Raw genomic sequence first — 25,745 nt, forward strand, 5'->3', positions numbered from 1 at the left:
CGAAATATTTAGAACTATTTATAACTTTTTTTCAACCCTTAAATAAAAAAGATAATACACTTCAGTGCACTCGAACTTACATCCTCCTATATAGATAATAATAATCATATTAATCGAACTGAGACTACAATAAATATTAGATAGAACCCATAGATATGAAAATGGAAACCATCTTACGCCCATTGAAATCCAAGAAAGAGTGTCCCAAAATTATTAGGAAGGTAAGGAGAAAGAACAATCATGTGCAATCGGCACTTACTAAACCTACTAATATTTTCTTCTCAATACAAATTTGTCTTTTCTCCTCCTCCTCTTCAAACTTTTGGTAGTATTATGACCAAAATTGTAGAGACTTCCAATTGTGACACTCATCGCATGCCAACTTTTCTAAAAAAAAAATCATTTTTTCACATAGTGGTGAATTAAAAAATAATTTTATCACAATAAAGATACTCGGAACTACTTATATTCCCTCTTCAACCCATTGTATCAAATCTACATTTTTTTGCATTGACAACAATATCGATACTAATTGAATTAAGACTCAATCGACCAATATTAATAATGTTGTTTTGACATCATATATTACCTTCACTAGGTAAGGGCTAAGCAACTTCCATGTGGAAAATAAGTAGGAGGGTATCAAAATTAAAAGGAAAAACAATGTACCATGAATTTATTTGGATGGATGGTTATGTTTAAGAAATAAACTGAAAAAATCATGACCTAACACACTCTTCTATTATTATTTTCTTAGTATGTGTACATTGTATGTGTTTGGTCTTTAGAGTGATTAGGTTATTCTCCTTGAATAAAAACAAAGAAAAGCTTAACAAATCACATGCCTCGTGCCTTTTTTTTTTTCCTTCCTTTAATTAAAAGGACGTAACTTGGAATAAAAGAATAAATACAATATAAAAGGAATTATGAATGTTTGAATTCAAATTTTAAATTTATATAAAATAGTATTTTATGTTTGGGCTTTTATTAATTTTTATGTGCTAAGTTATTTTATTTTATTTTAAGTTTGAAAATACTCGTATTTTTATAATGTTGATTTTGATTATAGTTATTTGAATAGAATATTTGTATTTGTACTTGTGGTTGTAAATATCGTATATTTAATCGTAACGTCGTTACAATTGTGTGTGTGTCTGTTTTATTTAAATTTTTATATATTTGAATAGTACCTTGAATTTTTATATATCTATTGACGTTAATTTGAGATCTCGAGGTGACAAAGATTTTATGTCTTGTCAAATTGATGTGTGACTTATCACCTCGAGAAAATGGTGGTGATTTGAGATTTGAGTTTCTGTTCATTTCATACTATTCTAGTAAATAATTGTATGACACAAATGAACTATCCGAGTAATTACAAAATAGAATCAAACTATTATAATGCAAACAGACTAAGAACTAATATAACTGTTAGGATCGTCCCGAATAAGCAACGAACAAGTAAAAATAGTAGAAGAAATTAAGAAGATGAACACACAAATTTAACGTGGAAAAACCCCTCAAAAGAGGATAAAAAACCACGGGCAAAGATAATTTTACTATAATGGCAAAAGAATGAAGAGTACAAAATATGGAGATAAAACTAAACCCCGAAAACCCGAAAAACAAAGAACCCTCAAACGTAAACACAAAATTCTCTGAATGTGTTATGAGTTCTAATCTAATGGGTGTCTCTTAATTCTAAGATTGTAAAGGAGCCTATTTATAGGCTAAATTAGTAAGTCAAATAAACTATACTAATAAATGCTAAATATATTATACTAATAAATACTAAATCTTCTAGAAAGAAAATATATTTTTGTTTAACTTGACTTGCAAGCAATCTCTTAGAATTTGGGTCACACAATTCTAACAATCTCTACCTTGACACGAATTCTTTCAATGCCATCTTTGCCAAAACCCGCCACGGGCCTATCTTGAACTATGCAGGGAATTAACTGAGTCGAATCTATGCTTAGAAGCTGGAAGACTTCTAGCCTTCGACTTGTGCACTGCCAAATCAAAACTAACCCGGGTCTGATTTTCATGAATACAGTGCCCTAACTTTTCAAAACCTGCATCCAAAAGAGAACCTCTCTTCAACGAAACGGTCATACCTTTTTCCCTCCTATGACCAAGTTGCCTCCGCTTCAAATGAGTTGACTTTGACTCCATAACGGACGAGGGACGTCCGATTTCACCGGTCACTGTAGAACCTTCCAGAATATAAAGACTGCCGGTTCTTTTACCTTTTAACAAAACGAGAGCTCCACGAGATACTTTAATGTCGCTCGACTCGATGTTGATTCTGCATCCTTTCAAGTCTAAAATACTCAAGGAGATGAGATTCTTTCGTAAATCAGGTACATACCTGACATCTGAGAGTATCCTAATCGTCCCATCGTGTATCCTAATTTTAACAGTACCAATACCGATTATTTTACTAGATGAATCGTTTCCCATGTGCACAACTCCACCTTCAACTGAACTGTATGTGGAGAACCATTCTCTATTGGGACACATGTGGAAAGAACATCCTGAATCTAGGATCCACTCAGACGTAAGCTTGGAGTTATCGCTCGTTGACACTAACAAGAAATCATCACCGCCTTCATCGACCAAATTAGCACTAGCTACATCTTCCTCGTTACTCTCAGCAGCTCTTTTATTTCGCAGTTTATAACAATCTGCTTTGACATGACCTAACTTTTTGCAATAGCGACACCTTTTGTCTCGTTTCTTTGATGCTACCAAAACGGAAGCTTGTCTATCTGCTTTGCTATTCAAATCAAACTCATTGTCGAGTTTGTCTCTACTCAACAAATGACCCTTCACATCTTCGAACGAGAGTTTGTCTCTGCCATAAATCAGGGTCTCCTTGAAAGACTTGTATGAAGAGGGTAAAGAGCACAATAATAGCATAGCTTGATCTTCATCGTCAATATGAACCTCAACGTTCTTTAAATCATTTAAAAGAGTAATGAATTGACTGATGTGATCTTTAAGAAGCTCACCTTCGTTCATGCGAAACGTAAATAGACGTTGTTTCAACACTAAACGGTTAGCCAGAGACTTAGTCGCATAAAGAGTTTCTAACCTTTTCCACAAGGCGAATGAGGTCTTCTCCATCAATACCTCCTGCAATACTGTATTCGCGAGGCACAACTGGATTGCAGACAAGGCCTTTTCATCAAGCTCTTCCCATTCTATTTGATTTAGATTCTCAGGCTTTTTCCCTGTAACAACCTTTTTCAAACCATTTTGAACTAGAATTGCCATCATCCGAACTTGCCACAGATTGAAATTTGTCTCACCATCGAACTTCTCAATTTCAAACCTTGTTGCTGCCATCTCTGACCGGGCTGATCTATGAAAGTTAAACTAGCTCTGATACCACTTGTTAGGATCGTCCCGAATAAGCAACGAACAAGTAAAAATAGTAGAAGAAATTGAGAAGATGAACACACAAATTTAACGTGGAAAAACCCCTCAAAAGAGGATAAAAAACCACGGGCAAAGATAATTTTACTATAATGGCAAAAGAATGAAGAGTACAAAAGATGGAGATAAAAACTAAACCCCGAAAACCCGAAAAACAAAGAACCCTCAAACGTAAACACAAAATTCTCTGAATGTGTTATGAGTTCTAATCTAATGGGTGTCTCTTAATTCTAAGATTGTAAAGGAGCCTATTTATAGGCTAAATTAGTAAGTCAAATAAACTATACTAATAAATGCTAAATATATTATACTAATAAATACTAAATCTTCTAGAAAGAAAATATATTTTTGTTTAACTTGACTTGCAAGCAATCTCTTAGAATTTGGGTCACACAATTCTAACAATAACCTAGATTAAAGCAAATGAACAGGATTAAACACGCATATGATAATCACACATAATGAAAGTTGAAAACCCATGCATATACTCGAATACTCAACACCCAAATCTCAAAAGATGAAATTGTAATGGAACGAATATACCCATTTAAGAAATCTTTAATCCTAAGGCACAAATTAGAGATTACCCAATTTAACTGAGAATTTATGCTTTCAAATGAAGATAAACCAAATGTGAATCGGATGCATGAATTTTTCTTATTTATTTTATTTCAATGTGAGACATTCTTTCTTTCTTTTTGTTATCTTTACAAGAAATCAAAGTCATACCAATAATGAACTTAATTTATAAATTTATGGAATAAAATTTTCATAGGTCAAGGTTTGAAATGGCATTTAGTTGATAAGATATATTTACCCATAAGAATAATTTTAAATAAATAAAATATTATTCTCGACATTGGTGAAGAAAGTGAACATGTTTTGAAAATGGGATGGGATTGTAATGTGGGCGGGTTGGGGAATGAAGTGATCAATTGTTGGGTGGAAGGAGTCAACCACATACTTATATCTCTTTTAGGGTAAATTACAACATTAATCACTAAATTATTCATAAATTTTTATTTTAGTTAATGAAATACTTGAAAGTGTTTATTTAAATTAGAAATTACTAAGAAGTTTTTGTTTAAAATATTGGATTATTAAATTTTTATCTGACGGTCATCAACGTCGAAGATCATGGAGAAAAAAAGTATTTGAATTTTTGTTTGCAATCGCAGATTTATAACGTCTAAAGTTGTTTTATGAAAAAAAATTGAAACTATAAAAGAGAAAGGGAGAAAGAAAGTTTTCAATTGGTGTAGGTAGTGTGAACAAAAAAAGATGTATAACAGCGATTTTAACAACCCAGTGACTTAATTGAAATTTTTTAAATAATTGAATGACTAAATTGTAACTTTTTAGTTAAGTGACCAAAACGAAAACTTATTCAAAATTTAGTGAATGAGGATGTAATTTACCCTAAAACTTACGATAGGTTAGTTTATAAGAGGGGTTCTTTTTAAAGTTAGGTGTGTGAAAGGACAGTCCGGAAACCTTTGTTGTTTTTTGTCGTTAAATAAATGAAGCTAACCAATGGATGAGGCCAAGTCATGCAATTATGTTTTTATCATTTCCCATAAAGTCAAAATTTTTATTTTTATTTATTTTTTTTTTCAAAATGGTGGGCGAGAAAATTCAAATCCCATGCTTAGCTTACGTGTTTCGATAGTAATGCTAAATATTAATATTAAATTTAATATTTTTTTTAGATAAATCATAAAAATAATCACTTTAGTTTGATACAAATTATATTTTAGTTGTTATTGTTTCGTTACAAAATAGTAACTCTGTTGTTAAAATGAGTTTTAAATGCTAACTTAAATGTTTAGTTGTTGATATGAAAATAAGTTTTTAATTCAATAACTTTAATTTAGACTGGTACATAAGATATCCAAGTTGACATTTAAAACCTAGTTGGATTGTCATATAGGAATGTTGTTAAGAACGTAACGAAGCTTAATGATAGAGCGACCACTTTGTAACAAAGCGATAACGTAAGTGACTAAAACGTAATATTTCAAACATAAGTGACTAAAATGTAATCTGAAGCAAACAAAAGTGACTATTTTTGTAGTTTACCCTTTTCTTTTTATATTATACTATTTATTTTATTTGTACAAATAATAAATTCATCATCCAAAAATAGTAAATTCAATAATGTGAATTTGATAATAAATTTATTCTCAAACTATCGATTTTTTCATTACTAAAATTGTTAATTTGATTGTTGAATGAAACGTTAGATCTTTATGTGACATAATTTGAAATGAAAAATTAAAAAAAAATTAAAAATCTTGGTTTAAAGGTTTTCGAAGTTTGTAGAAATTATAATTCACTCTTTTTGTTTTTAGGTTTTAATTTTAAAAGTTAAGCTACATAATTTTAATTTTCTTCAAAATTATTTCATATAAGATTTTGCATGTGGATTTAATGGCTAAATGGATTTTTTAAAAATGAAAAGACCTAATTGATATAATATCGACAGTTGGGGTATCATTAGAACATTTTAAAGTTTAGAGACTAATTTAAAAAGATGGTCATAGTTTGGGGACCTATGTTAGAATTCACAAATTTTTAAAATGCTATTGTTTACAACCTTACACAACCTTTGCTGATGCAATTACTTAAATCAAAATGATAAGAACGAATCCATGGCTTTATTGTTTCTTTCTTTTTCGCTTTAATTTTATACTATAATTATTTTAGCAGAAGACAGGTGTTACTGGCTACTATACACTGATAGGAAGATTTATCCATAAACTTTTTGGCTACTTGTTCGAGTTGGAAAAGTCTATCGTCCGAAGAGAGGTGAGAAATGCGCACCAAATGTTTGAAAAAATGATTAAGAGAGTTTATACATATATGCACTTGGGCTTTATTATTATTATTATTTTGGACTTGGGTTGCTTACAGGTCTAAACGAAAGGATGGTGCCCTTAGAAGCGATTGTGCCGGCAGCTCAAAACAATATAAACACGCAATTCATTTTATTGGAGAAAGGGAAGATAATGTGGGATGGTCAAAACAAGATGTGTTTGGGGCTTGTGGCGGACAAGACAGCGGCGGTTCACTTACAACTTTGGGGTGAGGAGTGTGAGGCATTTGAGGCAGGTGATATTATTAGGATGGAGAATGGGATTTTCTCTTACAACAAGAACAATTTGGTGTTGAGAGCAGGCAGGAGAGGGAAGGTGGAGAAAGTGGGAGACTTCACTATGGAGTTTGTGGAGACACCTAATTTGAGCGAGATTAAATGGGTTCCTGATCCTAATAATTCCAACAAGTATGTTCAACACTCAGTTATTTCTCCTTATTCACGTATCTTCCCCCCAATTCCCTAGCTTTTTTCATGCCTTGAATTTCTTTTTGGGTTGTTTTTATATCCCCATGTTATCATTTGACTCTATGAATTTCCAAACATTTATGTCATTCGTAGGTAGGTCAGTCATGGCATTGCCAAGATTTCTTTATTTTAGCATATATTAAGGGAGAAAGATGACAACAATAGAGTTTAAACCCGATCTTCGGGTTGTCAAAGATCATCCAAATATATAACATCTAACCAGATACATTGGACACTCACACCCAAGTCCAATTAACATGAAAATATAACATCCAAAGATCATCCAAATATATAACATCTAACCAGATACATTGGACACTCACACCCAAGTCCAATTAACATAACCTGCAAGAGTTAAAAGATTATTAACAATTTTGCCATTTTTATAATATATATTGTATTTTTTTTATCACAATTTGATGTCAAAAAGAGCATAATTGTGAAAGGGGTCTTTAACCATAAAATCAAGTCCTAACTTTTGCCTCAGCAAAAACACGAACTTAAGCCTAAGATGATGAAAGGGGGGGGGGGAGGTCATCGAATCTTTACTCGCTTTTTGGAATAAAAGAAAATTTCTAACCATCTTTGAATCTAAAACCACAATGTTGGGTCTGCTGGGAAACAGTAAAATTCTTTGTTACTTATAAAACTATCAGGAGACCCTGTGGCCATTATACCTGTGGAGAAATTGGAAATCAACTCAGATTGCTAATGAGCATGGTAAATTATGAGGTAAATGTAACTGTAAAATCATAAATACACATGTAAAGAACATCAAGCTGCATTGGCCATGGACTCAATTAGCAGTTGATAACCTTCTGGCACCGCTGTCTGTGTGTTAACACACTCTGCGAGTGCAGGGACGTCGGAACCAAGGCCTTGAGACTTGGCCAGAAACAACAGCAAATGAAAATCCGATATTCTCTTCACAAAAGGAAGACTCTTTGTTCTATCTAGATGACTCTTCAGTGCCCTCAGCGCCACAAGGTTTTTCCGATTCTCAATTGGAAAGCTTGTAGAAAGAGGTCCCTGCATTAAAATGAGAGTTCACATGATTCCAAAGCAAGTTGAAGTGAAACAGAAAAAAAAAAAGTTACTGATGACATATTAAAACCAATTATAGGACGCATGGCATGAGAGATAATGTTTGATGTGGCTACAAAGAGACAAGCTTTGTGATCTTTACATGGAAAACTTGAACGGAGATATCTTAAGAAATGTTAAAAAACTTGAAGTCTTCGTCTTTTCTCAAGAATTATATCCATAATCAACACAATGCAATCCATAAAGTTATCATGAGCTAGTAATTGATGGGGGTATCAAACCAATGTTAACATTAGACCAAAAAACCGAATAGCATCTAGGAGTTCAATTATTCGGATATAGACTCTAGAACTGTAGACACTATCTGTAGCATATATCACAAGCTAAACTAGAAGATGTGTAATTACATAAATACAACCTTACTCCCAAAGCCAAGGGCTACTTTCAATATTACACAACCTTACACTGACAGCATAAGTTTATAAACGCAACTTGACAAGATAAGTGAAAATGCTGTTTGCAATAACCGATTAACCATAGTCATGCTTCCTCTATTACTTTCATCACCTAAATATAAACCAACCCAAAAATATCAAGGTTTACTAGCAGTAGGAGTTACAAGGATTTTCATTTGTGACAGTTCAGTAAACAATTATAATCTTATGGGAAGTGACCCCTGTTTTGCATTATCTCTTTGCTTCTTTCTTGGTTTGATAAAACCAACCAGTAAGCTATAATCTCCATATAAATTTGGATCTAAGAAATTCGAAAAATGAAAGAAAGACACAACAAACAACTTCTAAATATGCTGAAACTTCTCACCGATGAGATGAGTGCACATTTGCAACTCCCCCCATCATTCCGGGATCACTTAACAATCAACTCTCTTGCTAGCACTTATTACCTTAAAGGTTTCTTCTCCAAAAACACACATATGGCTTTCTTCTACAATGTAAACTACCCACACCCACAATTCTTTGCCTTTGCTGAATCAATAAAAACCCTCAATACAAACCAATTGAAAGCATCATTGATATGACAATTTGAGAAAGCAATTTGATTAAAAAGCACCCATTTTCATAACACGCATTGATTAAATCAGAAAATGCGGAAGAAAATTACGCACCTGATGGTCGAAAATCTTAACAACCACTAAGAAGAAATCATTATCAACCTCCTTAACATCTTTCCCACCGACGACGACATCTTTTTTCATTTTCGAAAGCTTTGGATCATCATTCTCTCCAAACTCTGTAACAAACCACCCGTCCTTAAATAGCTTAACACACATATCACTCATTTGAAAAGCCTCAAAATGAACATCCGCAGCCCCATCTTCATTGGCTTCCAGCTTCACCACGACAGTCACCCACTCCTTAAGCTCACTCTCAGCGTGAAGCTCAGCCGCCTGTATAATCTCCTTGTTCGAAAAATTATAGTCTTTTTTTTCTTGCATTATCGTCTGAGTAAAAATAAACCCTACCCTTTTCCTCCCTAACCCTGCTGCAATGGCGTCAACCAATTTCTCTTCTTCAGGATCCCTCAAAAGGACCAAATCATCTTCCAACCCTTGCTGAGGCGGCTCGTAAATAAAATCAACTTCCACTCTACCTTCATCCGTGATGGTGCCGTACATGAACCCGCCGCGTTTCGAAGCAAACGCCAGCGTTTCGTTGACGAAACGTTGGAAAGCGTTGGCCGAATCGCGGTCAAAGGAAACAGAGTCACAGTGAGGGGATTCCTGGCGGGTGATCCGTGTTTGTTTAGCGATGAGGTCGTCCATGGTCATCTTACGGCCGAATGATCCGGCGGGTGAAACGGTGGGGCCACCGCGGACGGTGCGTTCGCCGTGGTAGTAGAGGAATATAATGGAACCGTGAGAGAGGTTAAGGGCGGAGAGTGGGATGGAACGGTCGGTCATGTCGGAAAAGCGGAGGAGGTCGGCGGGGGTTTTAGCTAAAAGTAGATTTTGATCGGTGGAAAGGGTTTGGTTTTGGATGGGGATTTGGAGTTGGGACTCAATTAAGGTTTTTAATTGAAAAATTGTAATTTGAGGTCCGTCGACTTGGATCCGTTCCAGGCCATCTCGGCTGCGGATTCTGAGCATCATCTTTGAACAAAAACGGTAACGTTTTGTGTGATTAGAAGCGTTTTGAGTTGAAAGAAAGCTCTTTTACTGTGCTTCGCTTGCCGTGGAAGAAGACGAATGCAACACGAAAGAGAATAATACCGAGATATTTATTGCTTCTGAACTGCAAAACGATACCGTATTTCACTTGTAAAAAACTTCATCACCGGCATAATTTTGAAAATTATTAACAACTTCACGATACATTCATCTTCGTCCCGCTCTGTTTCAATTTAATATTTAAATATAAAATATATGAATTCTTTTTTTTATATTACATTATTACATTTTTACCCTTTTAATAGTTTATATATACAAGGATGGAACGGGTCGGGTGGGGCAAACAATTACAATAACCATTTCAAAAGAAAAAATCCATCTTACCCCGCCCCACCTCTTCTCGCCTCACCTTGCATCCACTCCATTGCGAAACGGAACTATTCAGAATCTATAGGGTGATCTAAGAGCTCGAATTTTCATAATAAGTTAGAGGTCTAATTTTTCCTTCAGCCCCTATACTCTTCCATTTTTAAATTTAATCTCTTTACTTTTAATTCTAAAAAAAATTAGTTCTTCTATTTGTTTGATTAAAAAAAGTAAAAAGTTGATTTAATATGAATATGTAATATCAATTGGAATTTTATTTTAAAATCATTCTTTGAATATTAAAATGTAAGATAGTTAAATTTAATGAAAATTCATTAAAAATATTATCAATTGAACAAGTAGTAATAATGTTTTTGGAATCGAACCGGTGATCGAACTAGTCAAACTGGTTAAATTATCAGTTTAAAAATGAAAAAAAAATATAAAGGGAGTGTTTGGTAAACAGAGTTTTAAGTCCTTTTTAGCTGATTTGAGCATAAATAAAGAATTGGGTAGTCAAACCCTCTAATTATAGTGTTTGATGAAAGATTAAATTTCAAAAAAATGTGAAAAGCATCAGTAAATAAGTTAATATTAATAAAGGTATTATTGTAGAAATCAAATTGGAAATTGAGGTTAATTTTTATCATGGTTCAGTCCCTAAACCTAAGTTTAAGAAAATAGCAATGCTAAACAAGAAGCCAAATAGTTTTATATTAAGAAAAAAAGGTCAAATAGAAACAAATAGACTTAGGTTAAAAACATGAATACATGAGCAGAGCATTTAGTGGTTGCTGGAGTAAATTCCAATCTTCTTTTCATCAATTTTTAATAACAATTTAGCATGTTATTACCATGGAATGGTCCATTGAGGTACATAAGCAGAGTCTTTCAGGAATTAGTTAACGACAAAACATTTCTTCCTAATCTCTCCTTCATTCCCTGTGACAACTCCAATGGCTCCCATCCTCTTCATTGCCTGCGCAAACTCCGTGAAGAATTTCTTCGAGTCAAGCAACTCGTCCACGATTTTGCGTGAGCCTTTGTTCGTCAGTAAGGCTGCATCAGACTGAAACAGACCCTTGTTTTGCTTAACAGTGACGTAGTAGTTATTATCGAACGTCAACGCACTACCAGGATCCATCGGCACGAATGTCGTGTTGTCACTAAGGTTTTTGCATTGCGTCTTCAAGAAAGACGCATAGGTTGGGTTCAAGGAAGGATCTTGATCACTTCTTCCAGTAAAGTTGTATAGCCTGTTGCCGAAGGTATTGCAATGGCCTACTCCGATCGTATGCCCGCCTGCATTCAACTTTTATGTTAGCACTCTTTCGGAAATCTTTGTCGACATTGAATGATCAACTCTTTTTGGCTATGCTCTGCATTGAGATCTTACCTGATAAGACCACTAGGTCATGGACATTGAGGCCTTTGCTAGTGAAATTTCGTACGAGGGCGGTGAAGTTGGAGAGAGGGGAAGGAATATTAGCCAACGCCTCGGAAATTCGTGATATCCGGCCGTCTCTTCTACCGGTAAGAACTTCCCACAATGGTGTTTGGAACTACAAAGTAATATTGCATAGTTAAAATGCTTTTAGTTACCGAAGTTAAATATCTTGCAGGGATTTTGGTTTAGCTTACTTTGAAAGAAACAGCATCCCTAGCAGCCAAGGCCAGAACATCAGCACACGATACTACATTCGGACATTTCTTCTCGACTTCTGCTTTTATATCGTCGATGACATCGAAGCCAGCAAGGGTTAGGTTCGGAATCGCATCTTTCTCGGCAATATTGTTAGTTGTCGAGTTCAATAGGACTGAACCATCACACCCCTGAAAAGATTTTCCAATAAGCATATATGATTCAAGACATCATAAATGTGGAACAATAGTTAGAAAGCCTTACCCTAACAAAACAGTCATGAAAATGCATTCTCAAGAACCTTGCGGGCAATGTGGGATCATTGGCAACATGTTTTTCAGTAGCTTTCTTGATTATCTCCTCTGCATCAGGACATGTATCCTTGTAGTAACCCTTCCTAAGGCTACCTCCACGGCAGGTCCCAACAACTCCAAATACTACCATGCAAAGCAAAATGAAAGCCTGGTTTGTCATCTTGATATCTTGCTAGTTGAATGTGGCAAATGGCAAAACCAGCTCTGCCATTTTATAGTAGTCATTGGGAATATATTTCTAAGATCCAGTTAAGCAATGTATAGTTTTAAAGAGACTTCTTCCCTGTATCTTCCATTACTATACTTTATAGCAGATTTGGTGGGAATGATTAACATTGCAAACTTAAAAAAGAATACAGCAGAAGTCAGCTCTATAAACATATATAGGAAGATAGATTTGAGAGTAGAGCATATTTGACTAGTGTTTCAGCCAATGATTGGCTCTCCACATGCCTATCAAGTATCAACCAGAATAGTTTTTTCTTGGTTTAGGCTGGTAGGAGGAGGAAAGATGCTAATGTTACGAGTTGTTCTTACTTACTATACTATTATCAACAAATAAATAAATTAATACGCGTTGTCTATATTTTATACATTGCAATTTTTTTTAAAAATAAAAATAAAAATTTCAAAAAATCAAATAGAAGTTTTAGAAAAATTATTTAATATAAGTTAGTCTTGGAATCAACATTATTGACAAGAGAATGTGAGTTCGAGTAAGCTGAAGTGCGTTTGTATAAAAAATTATTTAATATAATTAAAATAAATATAAATTAATTAAATATAAATTTTTTAATAAAAAAATGATGTGTGAAAATTCATTATGCAAGTGCACGTGTCGAATCAAAGTAATACAATGATTAGAAGATATTGTTCTCACAATTACTAAATTCTAAGCTGCTAATATCAATTATTCAATTTTATCTAATCCCGAATAAGAAAATCAATTTTAATTACTACTAAAGTTAAACTAAGAAAATTATGAAAATGCTATTAAATTAAAATAATAAAAATCTATAAGTTTTTCAATCAATTTTAAGTTCTTGGAATTCTAACTTCATCTAATTCAGTTAATCAATTATCTCTAATTCAATTGTTCAACATACGTAGTTACTAACCTAAGATTCAATGGCATTAACTAAAACCTTCCAGTATTTAGCTAAGTTAATCCTCGTTCCCTATTAGCTATACAAGTTGGGTGAAGTCACTATCAACAAACCTTTAAGTTGATTACAACATCAGGTATATTCTTATCCTAGTTGCAAATTAACTCGTTCGTTGATGTTACTAAAGTTAATTGTAATCTATTCAGTCGAAGTCTAAATCTTAATTTTCTCTTCCAGTACAAATCAAGATTATCAAATTAATACAACTTGGTGGCCAAACAAACAGATTAAATAAACACCAGATTGAATAAATAATTAACAAAAATTGAAACAATTGAAGAGAGACGAATAAATTAATTAACTAAAAATAGGATCTATCATTGTTCTAAGAAAATAAAATTTAGTTTAGGTTGACTTAAGAAAACATCACATGAAGAAATTTAGAACAAACTTGCTTTAAGAAAAAGTTAAAAAGAAATAATATTCTAGAGATAAAAATAATTCAAATTGATGTCGAATGCTTCAAAATTTTTTTTCTTTTCGTCTTTGCAAGCTTGAAGTTTCTCTTGTGTGAGAGAATTGTTTCTTAGTCTCCAAGTTAATTTTTTTTTCAATCTTTTCTCCCCTTTTTCCCTTTAAATCACGTCACCTCTTATGTTTAGTGTTTTAATCGTTCGTTCCATCAGATGTAGAATTGTGGTGGAACGGACTACTTGCTATTTGAAATTTTAAATTGAAGATTGTACTCCATCTCACTAAAAGCCGATGGAGCAAAAGATTCTTTTTACTACTTTTTACTTTATGCTCCAAGCCTTCCATTCTTTATCCGAGACCTACAATATAAAGAAGAAAATAGCAAGTAAATCCGAATTAACTCTAAAATTAATAAAATTCAAATAAATATAATTAATCTAAAAAACAATAAAATATAGTAAAATCTAACCTAAATGCTAAGTTTAGCTTCTAAAATACTATAAAAAATTATACTAGCATAATTCTAAATATGAGAGTTATCACATCCCGAAACTTAGATTTTTGCTAGTCCCTAGAAAAAACAAAGAAAAAATAAAATAAAAGTCCAACCAACTCAAAATTTAAATCCACTAATTCTGAGTGTTGTCAAAAATTGCCTCAGTAAATTAGATCAAAATCCAGTTAAAACAATCTCTAAATTCTAAGTCATTCCCTACACTCAATATTGTGTGTGTGAATATTTCAAATCTAGCAGTTAAAACAAATAAGATTACAGTGAGGTAAAAATCATTGAAAAAGTCTTGTAAGTTTATCTCTCTATCTATCTATATCTTCAATAATGTAAAATAAAACTTAGTCTAAGGTCAATAGAACTTTATTCGACTTGTAATATAGGCTCGGATTAAGATTTTGGCTCAAACCCTAAGCATTAGTTTCTTATGGATCGATGAGTAGCAAAAAAGTATTATCCCCCACTTCTCAAAATAATAAGGAGCTCAACTCATTTTTTACTCCACCAATTTTCGGTCACCTCTTTATCTCTCCACCCTAAAAACAAAGCATGATTACAAATCAACAACTAAAATGAAACAAAAGTTTAACAATTAAAAGAACCAATCCGGTAAAAGAATAAAATACTTTTCTTTTGATTCGTCAACAAGAACATGGGTACTTTTAATTCCTTTCTCTCTCTCTTTTTTTTTTTTACAATTTCATTCATTTTTTCTTTTTTTAGCCAAAATAAATTAACAAAAGAAAATAAAATAAGAAAGTCGACAAAGACTAACTTTCATGCTTTATCCATTCTCTTATCGAAAATGCCCATCTTAATGTCTCTACCTATCCCAATTGAAACTTTAATCTACAAAAATATATCCATTAAGACCCAAATACTTAAAAGTAAACAAAGGTGGATTGAGAAAGGTTAAACGCTATGACTTAATTTTGGCTAGTGTTAGGGTTAATGGTTGGGGTTAGGGTTAGAGTTTAGGTTGTATATTAAACAATTAAGTACATGGACTAAGAAAAGGTATAAAAAGGCTTAAACTATGGGTATTTATTCATAGGGTCGGCTTTATAGGCTCAAACGAACCAAAAATGGCCTAAATCATTTGCCTTGAGAAGACAGCAGACAAATTCTAGGCTAAAATTCAATTCAATTTACACACACATGGGATCAATCTCCAAAGTAACTACAAGATCAAAATTAGTGCTCAATTTTTAAGGTAATTAATCATAGAAAAATAATATAAAATCCAAATCATTCAGCACTTAATTTCAATATTAAAATACTGAAGTCATTTATCACAAAGACAAACGAACCGTGACCACGTTTACTTTTCATCTATCATGTAATACCGATGAGAGGATATCATTTACCCATTAGTTAGGTTATGAGTTCTACTATTATGGATGATGTTACATATTGCAAAAGTTGTATAACCAACACACTAGCTTTCAGTTCCTTTTCTTTTTGAAGTCAGACTTTTACTTACATAAAAGTATACGAGTCATACATACATAGTCCATCATCCACTCAAGATTAAGGTATGACACACTATGACTGCCACAAGTGAATAAATCCAAAAACGGATCTAGGATCTATTCTACTTGGGTTCTATCCGATGTATTGTCAGTCCATTCAGTCACATCTTTATCTCTATTTTCGATGCTCTAGAGAAAGCATCTCCCCAGTTGGACTTGATAGATGACATATTAGTCTTTCAATTGGTTTACTCATTTCTGATTAGACTAAGGACATGTTTAGGTTCGTCTACTAAGACAAGCTACTTTTCCGTATTACGATCCGAGCACGTAATACTTCTTTGTATTGGTCAAATGTTAGATAACCAGTGAGCCAATATTTGCTTACATTTTACTTTGCATATTGAAAAAAATATACAAAGGGTATTAATATAATTAATAGATATTTTATTAAACCAATTTGTTCGAAAAATACAATAATACAACATGAACATACTAAACTTAGGGCACCAGATCCAGCGCTTGACCAACCAAATTTTTTGTTTTCTTGAAAGTATCTTGCATCATGAGTTTAATAACAACGCATATTGCTCAGGCTCGAATTGTTCTTTTACAAACTTCTTACCATTCCATCTCTTCATCGGTACATGGCACAATTTTTGGTCAACAAATTGTCATGGTGATAAGCTACCATGTGCACTAGTATGAGGTGTCAAGTTGATATCTAAAATTGATGGCTTAACAACCGAGGGCTTAAAAACCTTTGAATCAGTTACTCCCTTTGCACGTTATCAAGGAGATGTTTTAAAATTATCTTCTTCTTCTTCTTCTTTTTTTTTTTAATATTGTTAGGAACTTAAACTGAACAACACTCTTTTTGAACTTGCATCAAGTTTAAAACAGAGAAAACCTTAAAGGTTACATGTTCATTTTATACTCTCATAGCGAGTTCGCCCTTCTTAACATCAATAAGTGCTCGTCCTATTGTTAAGAAAGGTCTTTCAAGAATTAATGAAACATCCCTATCTTCCTCCATGTCTAAAATAATAAAATTGCCAGGATAATAGAAATTTTTAACCTTCACAATTACATTCTCCACGACATCCTTAGGACATGCTAGAGTTCTATTAGCTAACTGCAATGTAACTAATGTAGGCATTACCTCCCCTAGTCTGAGCTTAGTGGAAAAATTAACTCTAATAGAGTAAGGGATATTGAAACTACTGGATCCTTAAGCTTTGGAGGCAATTCATGCTGTAAAATAACACTAAACTCCTCAGTTAAAGCCATGGTTTTATATTCTCCAATACGTCTTTTCTTCAACAGGATATCCTTCATGAACTTGACTTTGCTCGACATTTGTTCTAAGGCCTTGACAAATGGAATATCCACAATCAATTTCTTGAACATATCTAAAAAATTTTATAATTACTTGTACAATTTGCTCTTTTGCAACCGTTGTGGGAATGGAGAGGGTGGATACACCGGAGCGTTAATTTCAACAAGTTCTAACTTCAGTGTTTTCAACTTCCTCTTTCCTCTTCTCAGAATTCTGACTGAAATGATGTTCCACTTTTTTCTCATTGATTAACAAACATTTTCTTTTGTCAAACTAAATTACCTCTTTGTTCAACCCACTACCACTAGGAATCTCTTTACTACTTTTAAGAAGGATTGACTTACAATTCTCATTCTGGTTGTCCATCTTACGGTTCAATTGTGTGTTAGATGGTAAAGTTCCTTATGGTTGACTACTCAAAACAATTTCCAGTTGACCTATTTGTGCTTCTAATGATCGAAGGGTTGCTTCTTGACTTAAGGTTCTTACATCATTTTTTTGCATGTATTCCAACAATAACTCCTCGATTATTTTTTTAGGTGGAATTTGCTAACTTTATGGTTGTATTTGCTGAAATCCCAATGGAGCATTTTGTCTGAATGATAATTTAATTCATTGCTGGTTATTTTCCATGAGAAGTTTCGGTGATTCCTCAGGATTATAGGAGTTCATAAAAGGCATTGTTCAGTTGATTCTGATTACCCATGTAATTTACCTCTTCAACATATCCATATCACTAATGGGAACCTCTAAAATAATCACATCCTAATAATGCACTATTCACTGATTGACTCAATCAACTTTGTTGTAGAGATAAAGCATCTAACCTTTTATTGATCGCTTTTAACGGTGTCATGAACTATGCTGAAAGGTTAGAAGCTTGACCCAATTCGTTAACTCCCACTAGTTTTTTAGGTGCAGTATACTTAGAAATCTCATAATTTTGGAAGGTTCATTATTCCAAAATTGTGTAGGCATCTTTCGAAAACTTTCTTACTAATGAACCTTTAGATACACCATCAACTTGAATTTTCATTGCAATGTCAAGCCCATTATAAAAGATAAAAATTTGTTAAGCACTTTCCAAACTATGGTGTGGGCACTTTCTAAGAAGTTCCTTGTACCTTTCTCATGCATCGTACAAGGTTTTCCCATCGTATTGAGTGAAAGTGTGAATATACTGTTGAATATTGGCAATATCCCACATTAGGAAAAGATAGAAAGGGAGGGGGTTTGGTTTGTTATATATAGAACCCCTCCCCCTTTGGTTGTATCATCCCAAAATCTTCTCCTTTGTAATATTTCTAGAGGAAATATTAATTTGGTAGTGTCCGAGGACGTAAGCTAAATTGGCCGAACCTCGTTAAAACTCTGGTATTTTATTTCTTATTTGTTTGCTTTTATTTAATAGCTTTATGTTGGTTATATTTATTTAGTTATTATTGCTATAAATATCTAAGTGAGTTCTGTCTAGTTGTTGGGTTTTAAGCGGGACCATTGTGACCCCTCCAATTTAACTGGGAATTTTCTTAGTATAATTGTTGGCATAATAATTATCTAAATATTTCTGATAATATTGTTATTAATATTATCGTCGCTTTCGCAACAATTGGTATCAGAGCCAAGGTTTTGTAGTATGCTCTGTGTTTGCAGCTTAGTCTGATCTTACACATCAGAAACATTTCCTAAAGCTTGTGGGTATTCTGCATTTGGTGGCTATTAAGTAGAAGCTATGGCAAAAATGACAGAAGAAAAACCATCCATATCAACAACTTCCACTTCGTACATTTTGCCGAGGATTGGAACTGCAAATACGAGATTTGTAGTGGAAATTTTTGATGGAACAGGTCATTTTGGCATGTGGCAAAGTGAGCTTCTAGATGCCCTCTTTCAACAGGGTCTAGATATTGCCATTGAGGAAGAAAAACCAGAAGGGGTTGATGATAAAGAATGGAAGACCATCAACCGATTGGCATGTGGTACAATTCGATCATGTCTTTCCAGAGAGCAGAAGTATACATTCAGTAAAGAGACTTCTGCAAGTAAATTGTGGAAAGCATTGGAGGAGAAATTCTTGAAGAAGAACAGTCAAAATAAGTTGCATATGAAGAAAAGACTGTTTCGTTTCAATTATGTTCCTGGTACCACGATGAACGAGCACATTACCAATTTTAATCAGCTGGTGGCTGATTTGTTGAATTTGGATGTGACTTTTGAAGACGAAGACTTGGCGTTAATGTTGTTGGGATCGCTTCCTGAGGAGTTTGAGTACCTTGAAACTACTCTACTTCATGGAAAATCGGAAGTAACTTTCAATGAAGTAACTGCTGCATTGTATAGCTATGAACTACGCCGAAAGGATAAGTTGAAAGGTTCAGGTGAAGCAGCAGTGGAAGCATTGGTAACAAGAGGTCGTCAGCAAAGTCAGTCTAATGGGAAGAGAAGAAAGTCCAAAGGTCGAGCTGTTGCCAAAGATGAATGTTCCTTTTGCAAAGAAAAAGGACATTGGAAGAAAGATTGTCCAAAATTGAAGAAAAAAGGGAAGACTCCGCAAGATGCAAATGTTGCAGAATGCAATAGTGAAGCAGAGTCAGACTTTTCTCTTAGTATGACATCTTCAACATTACATGCAGATGAGTGGATCATGGATTCTGGTTGTTCCTATCATATGTGTCCCATTTGGGAATGGTTCTTTGAATTTCAAAAACTAGATGAAGGGGTTGTTTACATGGGTAATGATAACACGTGTAAAATAGCCGGGATAGGTTCAATTAAACTGAGGAGTCATGATGGATCTACTAGAATTTTGCGGGATGTACGATATGTCCCAAAGTTGAAGAAGAATCTCATCTCTTTGGGGTCGTTAGAATCTAAAGGCCTAGTTGTGACAATACGAGATGGAGTTCTTAAAGCAACTTCAGGAGCATTGGTGATGTTGAAAGGCATAAGAAAGAACAATCTGTATTACTACCAAGGTAGTACAGTGGTCGGGACAACAGCAGCAGCAATTTCGAGTACCAAGAAGGACGCTGAGGCAACACAGCTGTGGCATATGCGTTTGGGCCATGCTGGTGAAAAATCCTTGCAAACTCTAGCCAAGCAAGGATTATTGAAAGGTACAAAGACTTGCAAACTTGAATTTTGCGAGCATTGTGTTCTGGGAAAACAACGAAGGGTGAAATTTGGCACTGGGATTCACAATACTAAAGGTATTCTGGATTATGTGCATTCTGATGTATGGGGACCGTCCAAGACTCCATCACTTGGAGGAAGACGTTATTTTGTCACCTTTATTGATGATTTTTCCAGACGAGTTTGGGTGTTTCCTATGAAGAACAAAGATGAGGTGCTTGAAGTTTTCCTTAAGTGGAAAACTAAAGTTGAAAATCAGACAGGAAGGAAGATTAAGGTTCTCCGATCAGACAACGGTGGAGAATATAAAAGCGATCCTTTCCTGAAGATATGCCAAGATTGTGGCATAGTAAGGCACTTCACCGTAGGTGGAACACCGCAACAGAATGGGGTGGCAGAGCGTATGAATCGAACGCTTGTGGAGAAAGTTCGATGTATGTTATCTAATGCTGGATTAGATAGAAAGTTTTGGGCTGAGGCTGTGATGTACGCTCAACATCTCATCAATCATTTGCCATCATCTGCTATAAATGGCAAGACTCCTTTGGAGAAATGGTATGGAAAACCTGCTACTGATTATGACACCTTGCGCATTTTTGGTTCTATTGCATATTATCATGTGAAAGAATCAAAGTTAGATCCAAGAGCAAAGAAGGCTCTATTCATGGGCTTCAATGCTGGTGTTAAGGGATATCGTTTGTGGTGTCTAGAGGCAAAGAAGACGATAATCAGTAGGGATGTTACCTTTCATGAATCTGCCATGTTGAATAAGGTAAATCCAGAAGGAGTGAGTAGTACTTCGCAGCAGGTGGAGTGTACTCCGCAGCAGGTGGAGTTTGAGCAGAGTGTGGTAATTCCAGCAGAAGGTACCACTAGTGATTCTTCATTGGCAGATGCAGAGTCAGATGAGGAAGAGGTTTCTACCCAAGAACCTCAACAGCAATCAGAGCCAATTGCAGTCAGAAGGCAGAGACGAGAAATTCAGAAACCAGCTCGTTTCACTGACATGGTAGCTTATGCACTTCCAGTTGTTGATAATATTCCATCCACTTACACCAAAGCCATTCAGAGTTTAGAGAATAATAGATGGTTAGGTGCAATGGAAGAGGAAATGCAATCTCTAGAGAAAAACAAGACGTGGAAGCTGGCACAACTACCAAAAGGGAAGAAGGCGATTGGTTGCAAATTTGAAGACACTATTGAAGTTAGTGTTATGAGAAGATGTTCGAAGATGTGGAATATCGCCAAGGTGGAGATTTGTTGAATATTGGCAATATCCCACATTAGGAAAAGATAGAAAGGGAGGGGTTTGGTTTGTTATATATAGAACCCCTCCCCTTTGGTTGTATCATCCCAAAATCTTCTCCTTTGTAATATTTCTAGAGGAAATATTAATTTGGTAGTGTCCGAGGACGTAAGCTAAATTGGCCGAACCTCGTTAAAACTCTGGTATTTTATTTCTTATTTGTTTGCTTTTATTTAATAGCTTTATGTTGGTTATATTTATTTAGTTATTATTGCTATAAATATCTAAGTGAGTTCTGTCTAGTTGTTGGGTTTTAAGCGGGACCATTGTGACCCCTCCAATTTAACTGGGAATTTTCTTAGTATAATTGTTGGCATAATAATTATCTAAATATTTCTGATAATATTGTTATTAATATTATCGTCGCTTCCGCAACATATACTTCAAAAGTCTAATTGTCTTAGTAAGAGGGAAATACCTAGCCAAAAATTTCTCCACCAATTGGTCCCATGAGGTGATAGAGGCATAGGGAAGAGAGTCGAGCCAACCCTTAGCTCTCCCATCTAAAGAAAAGTTAAACAATCAGAGTCTAATTGCCTCGTCAGATACCCTATTATACTTTATAGTGTCACATATCTCTAAAAAGGTTCTTAGATGAGAATTGAGGTCTTCATTGAGTAATCCAAAGAACTTGTTGTTCTAAATCAGTTGCATAGCCTTAACATCGATCTTAAAATTATTCACCTCAATAGTAGGCCTAGTGATACTCTAGTGATATCCTTCATGTAAAGGCATACTTTAATCAATACACCTTCTCCACTATTGTTGAGGTGCTCAAATCATCAATGGTTGATCACCAACCTTAGGTGGATCAGTTTCACAATTCTCAAGATTCTTTAGATTAACAGAATCCATCTCAATTGGTTGTACTCTAACTTGTCTAGTTGCGCTTCGATTTTGACGACAAGTCCTTTCAATTTTTGGATTAAACAATATTAAAGAATCTGACCCAAATTTGCGCATGCAATTCTAGAGTACCTAAAAAACAAAACAAAACAAAACAAAATAAAAAAGATCCGATCTTAAATTACTAATGAATAAAATTCATATTAGAAGAATATAACTTAAAATTTTGGTCATTGACAACAGCGCCAAAAACTTGATGTGTGAACATTCATTTGCAAGTACAGGTGTCGAATTAAGGAATACAATGATAAGAAGATATCGTTCCCACTAGCACCAAATTTGAAACTACTAATTACCAACTATTCAATTTTATCTACTCTAGATCAAGAAAATCAATCTTAATTACTACTAAAATTAAACTAAGAAAATTATGAAACTTCTATTAAACTAAAATAATGGAAATCTATAAGTTTCTCAATCAATTTTAAGATCTTATAACTCTAACTTCACCTAATCCAATTAATCAATTATCTCTAGTTCAATTGTTCAACCTATATAATTACTAACCCATGATTCAATGGCATTAACTAGACCTTTCTAGTATCTCACTAAGTTATTCTCTCTTCACCAGTAGCTATATTCCTATGCTAGACAAGTTGCGCGAAGTCATTATGAACAAACCTATTGAGCTGATTAGGGCATTAGGTATATTTTTATCCTAGTCACAAAGTAACTCGTTTGCCGATGCTACTAAAGTTAATCCTAATCTATTCAGTCGAGATCTAAATATTAATTTTCTCTTCCAAGATTATCAGATTAGCAAAACTTGGTGGCCAAACAAGAAGATTAAATAAGCGCGAGATTGAATAAATAATTAACAAAGATCAAAACAATTGAAGAGAGAATAATTTAATTAACTAAAAATAAGATCCATTATCGTTCTAAGAAAATAGAGTTTAGTTCATGTTGATTTGAGAAAACATCATAAGAAGAAATTCAAAACAAACTTACATTGAGAAAAAGTAAAAAGAAATAATCTAGAGATAATAATAATTATCAAATTGATGTTGAGCTCTCCAAATCCTTTTTTCTTCTCGTCTTTGCAAGCTTAAAGTTCCCCTTGGTGCGAGAGACTTGTTTCTTAGCCTCCAAGTTGATTTTTTTCACTCTTTTACCATTTTTTTCACTCTTTTACCTTTTTTCTTCTCGTCTTTGCAAGCTCAAAGTTTCCCTTGGTGCGAGAGACTTGTTTCTTAGCCTCCAAGTTGATTTTTTTCACTCTTTTACCATTTTTTTCCTTAAATCATGTCACCTATTATTTTTAAGGTTTTAATCGTTTCATTCTATTAAACATAGAATTGAGGTGGATAAAATTGATTGTTGTTTAAAATTTTGAATTGAAGATTGTGTTCCACCACATTGAAATCCAGTGGAGCGAATGACTTTTTTTAACTACTTTTTACTTTATGCTCCAAATCTTTCATTCTTCATCAGAGACCTACAATATAGAGAAGAAAATAGCAAGTAAATCCAAACTAACTTTAGAAATGATAAAAATCAAATCAAATATAATTAATTTGAAAAACGTAGCAAAGCATTTGGAAATCAAACATTAATGGTGTCCATTGAGGTACATAAGCAAAGTCTTTCAAGAATTAGTTAACAACGTAACATTTCTTCCTAATCTCTCCTGCATTCCCCGTGAGAACTCCAATGGCTCCCATCTTCTCCATTGACTTTGCAAACTCTTTGAAGAATTCCTTCGAGTCAAGCAACTTGTCAACAACATCGCGCGAGCTTTTGTTCGTCAGGAGGGCGGCATCGGACTGAAACAGACCCTTATTTTGCTTAAGCGTGACATAATAGTTATTATCGAATGTTATCCCGCTACCAGGATCCATCACCACGAAGGTCGTATTGTCACTGAGGCTTTGACATTGTGTCTTCAAGAAAGTGGCATACTTTGCATTCAAGGAAGGATCCTGATCTCCATTCCCAGTAAAGTTGTATAGCCTGTTGCTGAAGGCATTGCAGTGGCCTACTCCGATCGTATGCCCCCCTGCGTTTGAATGATTTAAGTTGAAAAGTTTCATCTTTTATCATCTAAAAATGTTGTGCATAAGTGCATTGATACTGTACCTGATAAGACCACCAAGTCTTGCACATTAAGGCCTTTGTTAGCAAAGTTTTGGACAAGGGTGGTGAAGTTAGAGAAAGGGGAAGGAAGATTAGCCAATGCCTCGGAAATTCGCGACACCCTACTGTCTCTTCTACCGGTAAGAACTTCCCACAATGGGGTTTGACTTACTTTGAAAGAAACAGCATCCCTAGCAGCCAAGGCCAGAACATCAGCACACGATACTACGTTCGGACATTTCTTCTCGACTTCTGCTTTTATATCGTCTATGACATCGAAACCAGCAAGGGTTAGGTTCGGAATCGCATCTTTCTCGGCAGTCTTGTTAGTTGTCGAGTTCAATAGGACCGAAGCATCACAACCCTGAAAAGTGAAAACATTCCAATATCACGTAACGATTTGAGACAACTTGCAGGTTCTTGTAAATGTGGTACAAATATTTAGAAGCCTTACCCTGACAAAACAATCATGAAAATGCATTCTAAGGAACCTTGCAGGCAATGTGGGATCACTGGCAACACGTTTCTCAGTAGCATTCTTGATTATGGCTTCTGCATTAGGACATGTATTATTGTAGAAACCCTTCTTAAGGCTACCTCCATGGCAGGTCCCAACAACTCCAAATACTACCATGCAAACCAAAATGAAAGCTTGGCTCCTCATCTTGATATCTTGCTAGTTGAATGTGGGAATGGCATTGGCAAAACCAGGTGTGCCATTTTATACTTGTGGTTGGGGAATATATTCCTAAACAAGTTGCATTTAAGCAATGTATAATTTAAAGAGATTCCTTCAAAATACTACGTTTTAATATTTCTGGTACAATAATCCAAAAACATAACATCGTTAGCGTTGATGTTCAAAACTAAGACAAAAGTGAAAGACTAAGCCATCAACCTGATTAATGACAATTACGTATATAAACAAATAATATGTTTTTCATGACAAGCACGAACTTAAAAATATGTATATATAGAAGAAGTTAGCTTTATAAACATATATGAGAAGTTAGATATGGGAGTAAAAAACATAATTGACTCCTCTTTTCAGCCAATGACCGACACTTCACATGCTCATCAACCTGATTAGTTTTTTCATTCTCTTCGGGTGGTAGGAGGTGGGAAGATGTTCTAACAAATAAATA

The 25,745-nt window shown here is 34.3% G+C and overlaps 4 protein-coding genes and 1 non-coding gene across 5 annotated transcripts; 2 read left to right on the forward strand and 3 right to left on the reverse strand.

Annotated features, from left to right (window-relative positions):
• The first annotated feature begins 5,949 nt into the window (after window positions 1-5,949).
• On the forward strand, window positions 5,950-6,911 carry LOC107930157 (SOSS complex subunit B homolog). Its single transcript, XM_016861738.2, has 2 exons — window positions 5,950-6,249; window positions 6,355-6,911. Exon 2 carries the CDS (start codon window positions 6,369-6,371, stop codon window positions 6,780-6,782), a length of 414 nt encoding a protein of 137 aa, XP_016717227.1. The 5' UTR covers window positions 5,950-6,249; window positions 6,355-6,368; the 3' UTR covers window positions 6,783-6,911.
• A 426-nt stretch (window positions 6,912-7,337) lies between these two features.
• LOC107930150 (NPL4-like protein 1) lies at window positions 7,338-10,858 on the reverse strand. The gene is made up of 2 exons (XM_016861725.2): window positions 8,955-10,858; window positions 7,338-7,813 (listed from the first exon to the last, which is right to left on the reverse strand). The coding sequence occupies exons 1-2, from the start codon at window positions 9,936-9,938 to the stop codon at window positions 7,559-7,561; spliced, it is 1,239 nt and encodes a 412-aa protein (XP_016717214.2). The 5' UTR covers window positions 9,939-10,858; the 3' UTR covers window positions 7,338-7,558.
• A 247-nt stretch (window positions 10,859-11,105) lies between these two features.
• Window positions 11,106-12,438, reverse strand: LOC107939396 (peroxidase 3). Its single transcript, XM_016872729.2, has 4 exons — window positions 12,229-12,438; window positions 11,964-12,155; window positions 11,719-11,884; window positions 11,106-11,624 (listed from the first exon to the last, which is right to left on the reverse strand). The coding sequence occupies exons 1-4, from the start codon at window positions 12,436-12,438 to the stop codon at window positions 11,221-11,223; spliced, it is 972 nt and encodes a 323-aa protein (XP_016728218.2). The 3' UTR covers window positions 11,106-11,220.
• Window positions 12,439-18,265: 5,827 nt separating this feature from the next.
• On the forward strand, window positions 18,266-18,371 carry LOC121211582 (small nucleolar RNA R71). The gene has a single exon (XR_005906803.1). It is a non-coding gene; the product is annotated as a small nucleolar RNA R71 (small nucleolar RNA).
• Window positions 18,372-24,036: 5,665 nt separating this feature from the next.
• Window positions 24,037-25,264, reverse strand: LOC107939386 (peroxidase 3). The gene is made up of 3 exons (XM_016872718.2): window positions 25,055-25,264; window positions 24,604-24,964; window positions 24,037-24,523 (listed from the first exon to the last, which is right to left on the reverse strand). The coding sequence occupies exons 1-3, from the start codon at window positions 25,262-25,264 to the stop codon at window positions 24,120-24,122; spliced, it is 975 nt and encodes a 324-aa protein (XP_016728207.1). The 3' UTR covers window positions 24,037-24,119.
• Between the last annotated feature and the right edge of the window lie 481 nt (window positions 25,265-25,745).

This window comes from Gossypium hirsutum, chromosome A12 (assembly GCF_007990345.1).
Source record: "Gossypium hirsutum isolate 1008001.06 chromosome A12, Gossypium_hirsutum_v2.1, whole genome shotgun sequence".
Lineage (NCBI taxonomy): Eukaryota > Viridiplantae > Streptophyta > Magnoliopsida > Malvales > Malvaceae > Gossypium > Gossypium hirsutum.

Excerpts from the sequence above, each read along its gene's own strand:
- LOC107930157 (XM_016861738.2), top strand. The coding sequence starts at position 6,369 with ATGGTGCCCTTAGAAGCGATTGTGCCGGCAGCTCAAAACAATATAAAC.
- LOC107930150 (XM_016861725.2), bottom strand. The coding sequence starts at position 9,938 with ATGATGCTCAGAATCCGCAGCCGAGATGGCCTGGAACGGATCCAAGTC. Across the intron at positions 7,814-8,954 it reads TTAAGATTTTCGACCATCAG|GGACCTCTTTCTACAAGCTT; the intron begins GTGCGTAATTTT and ends ATTTTAATGCAG.
- LOC107939396 (XM_016872729.2), bottom strand. The coding sequence starts at position 12,438 with ATGACAAACCAGGCTTTCATTTTGCTTTGCATGGTAGTATTTGGAGTT. Across the intron at positions 12,156-12,228 it reads TTCATGACTGTTTTGTTAGG|GGGTGTGATGGTTCAGTCCT; the intron begins GTAAGGCTTTCT and ends AAATCTTTTCAG. Across the intron at positions 11,625-11,718 it reads TGACCTAGTGGTCTTATCAG|GCGGGCATACGATCGGAGTA; the intron begins GTAAGATCTCAA and ends AGTTGAATGCAG.
- LOC107939386 (XM_016872718.2), bottom strand. The coding sequence starts at position 25,264 with ATGAGGAGCCAAGCTTTCATTTTGGTTTGCATGGTAGTATTTGGAGTT. Across the intron at positions 24,965-25,054 it reads TTCATGATTGTTTTGTCAGG|GGTTGTGATGCTTCGGTCCT; the intron begins GTAAGGCTTCTA and ends TTCACTTTTCAG. Across the intron at positions 24,524-24,603 it reads AGACTTGGTGGTCTTATCAG|GGGGGCATACGATCGGAGTA; the intron begins GTACAGTATCAA and ends ATTCAAACGCAG.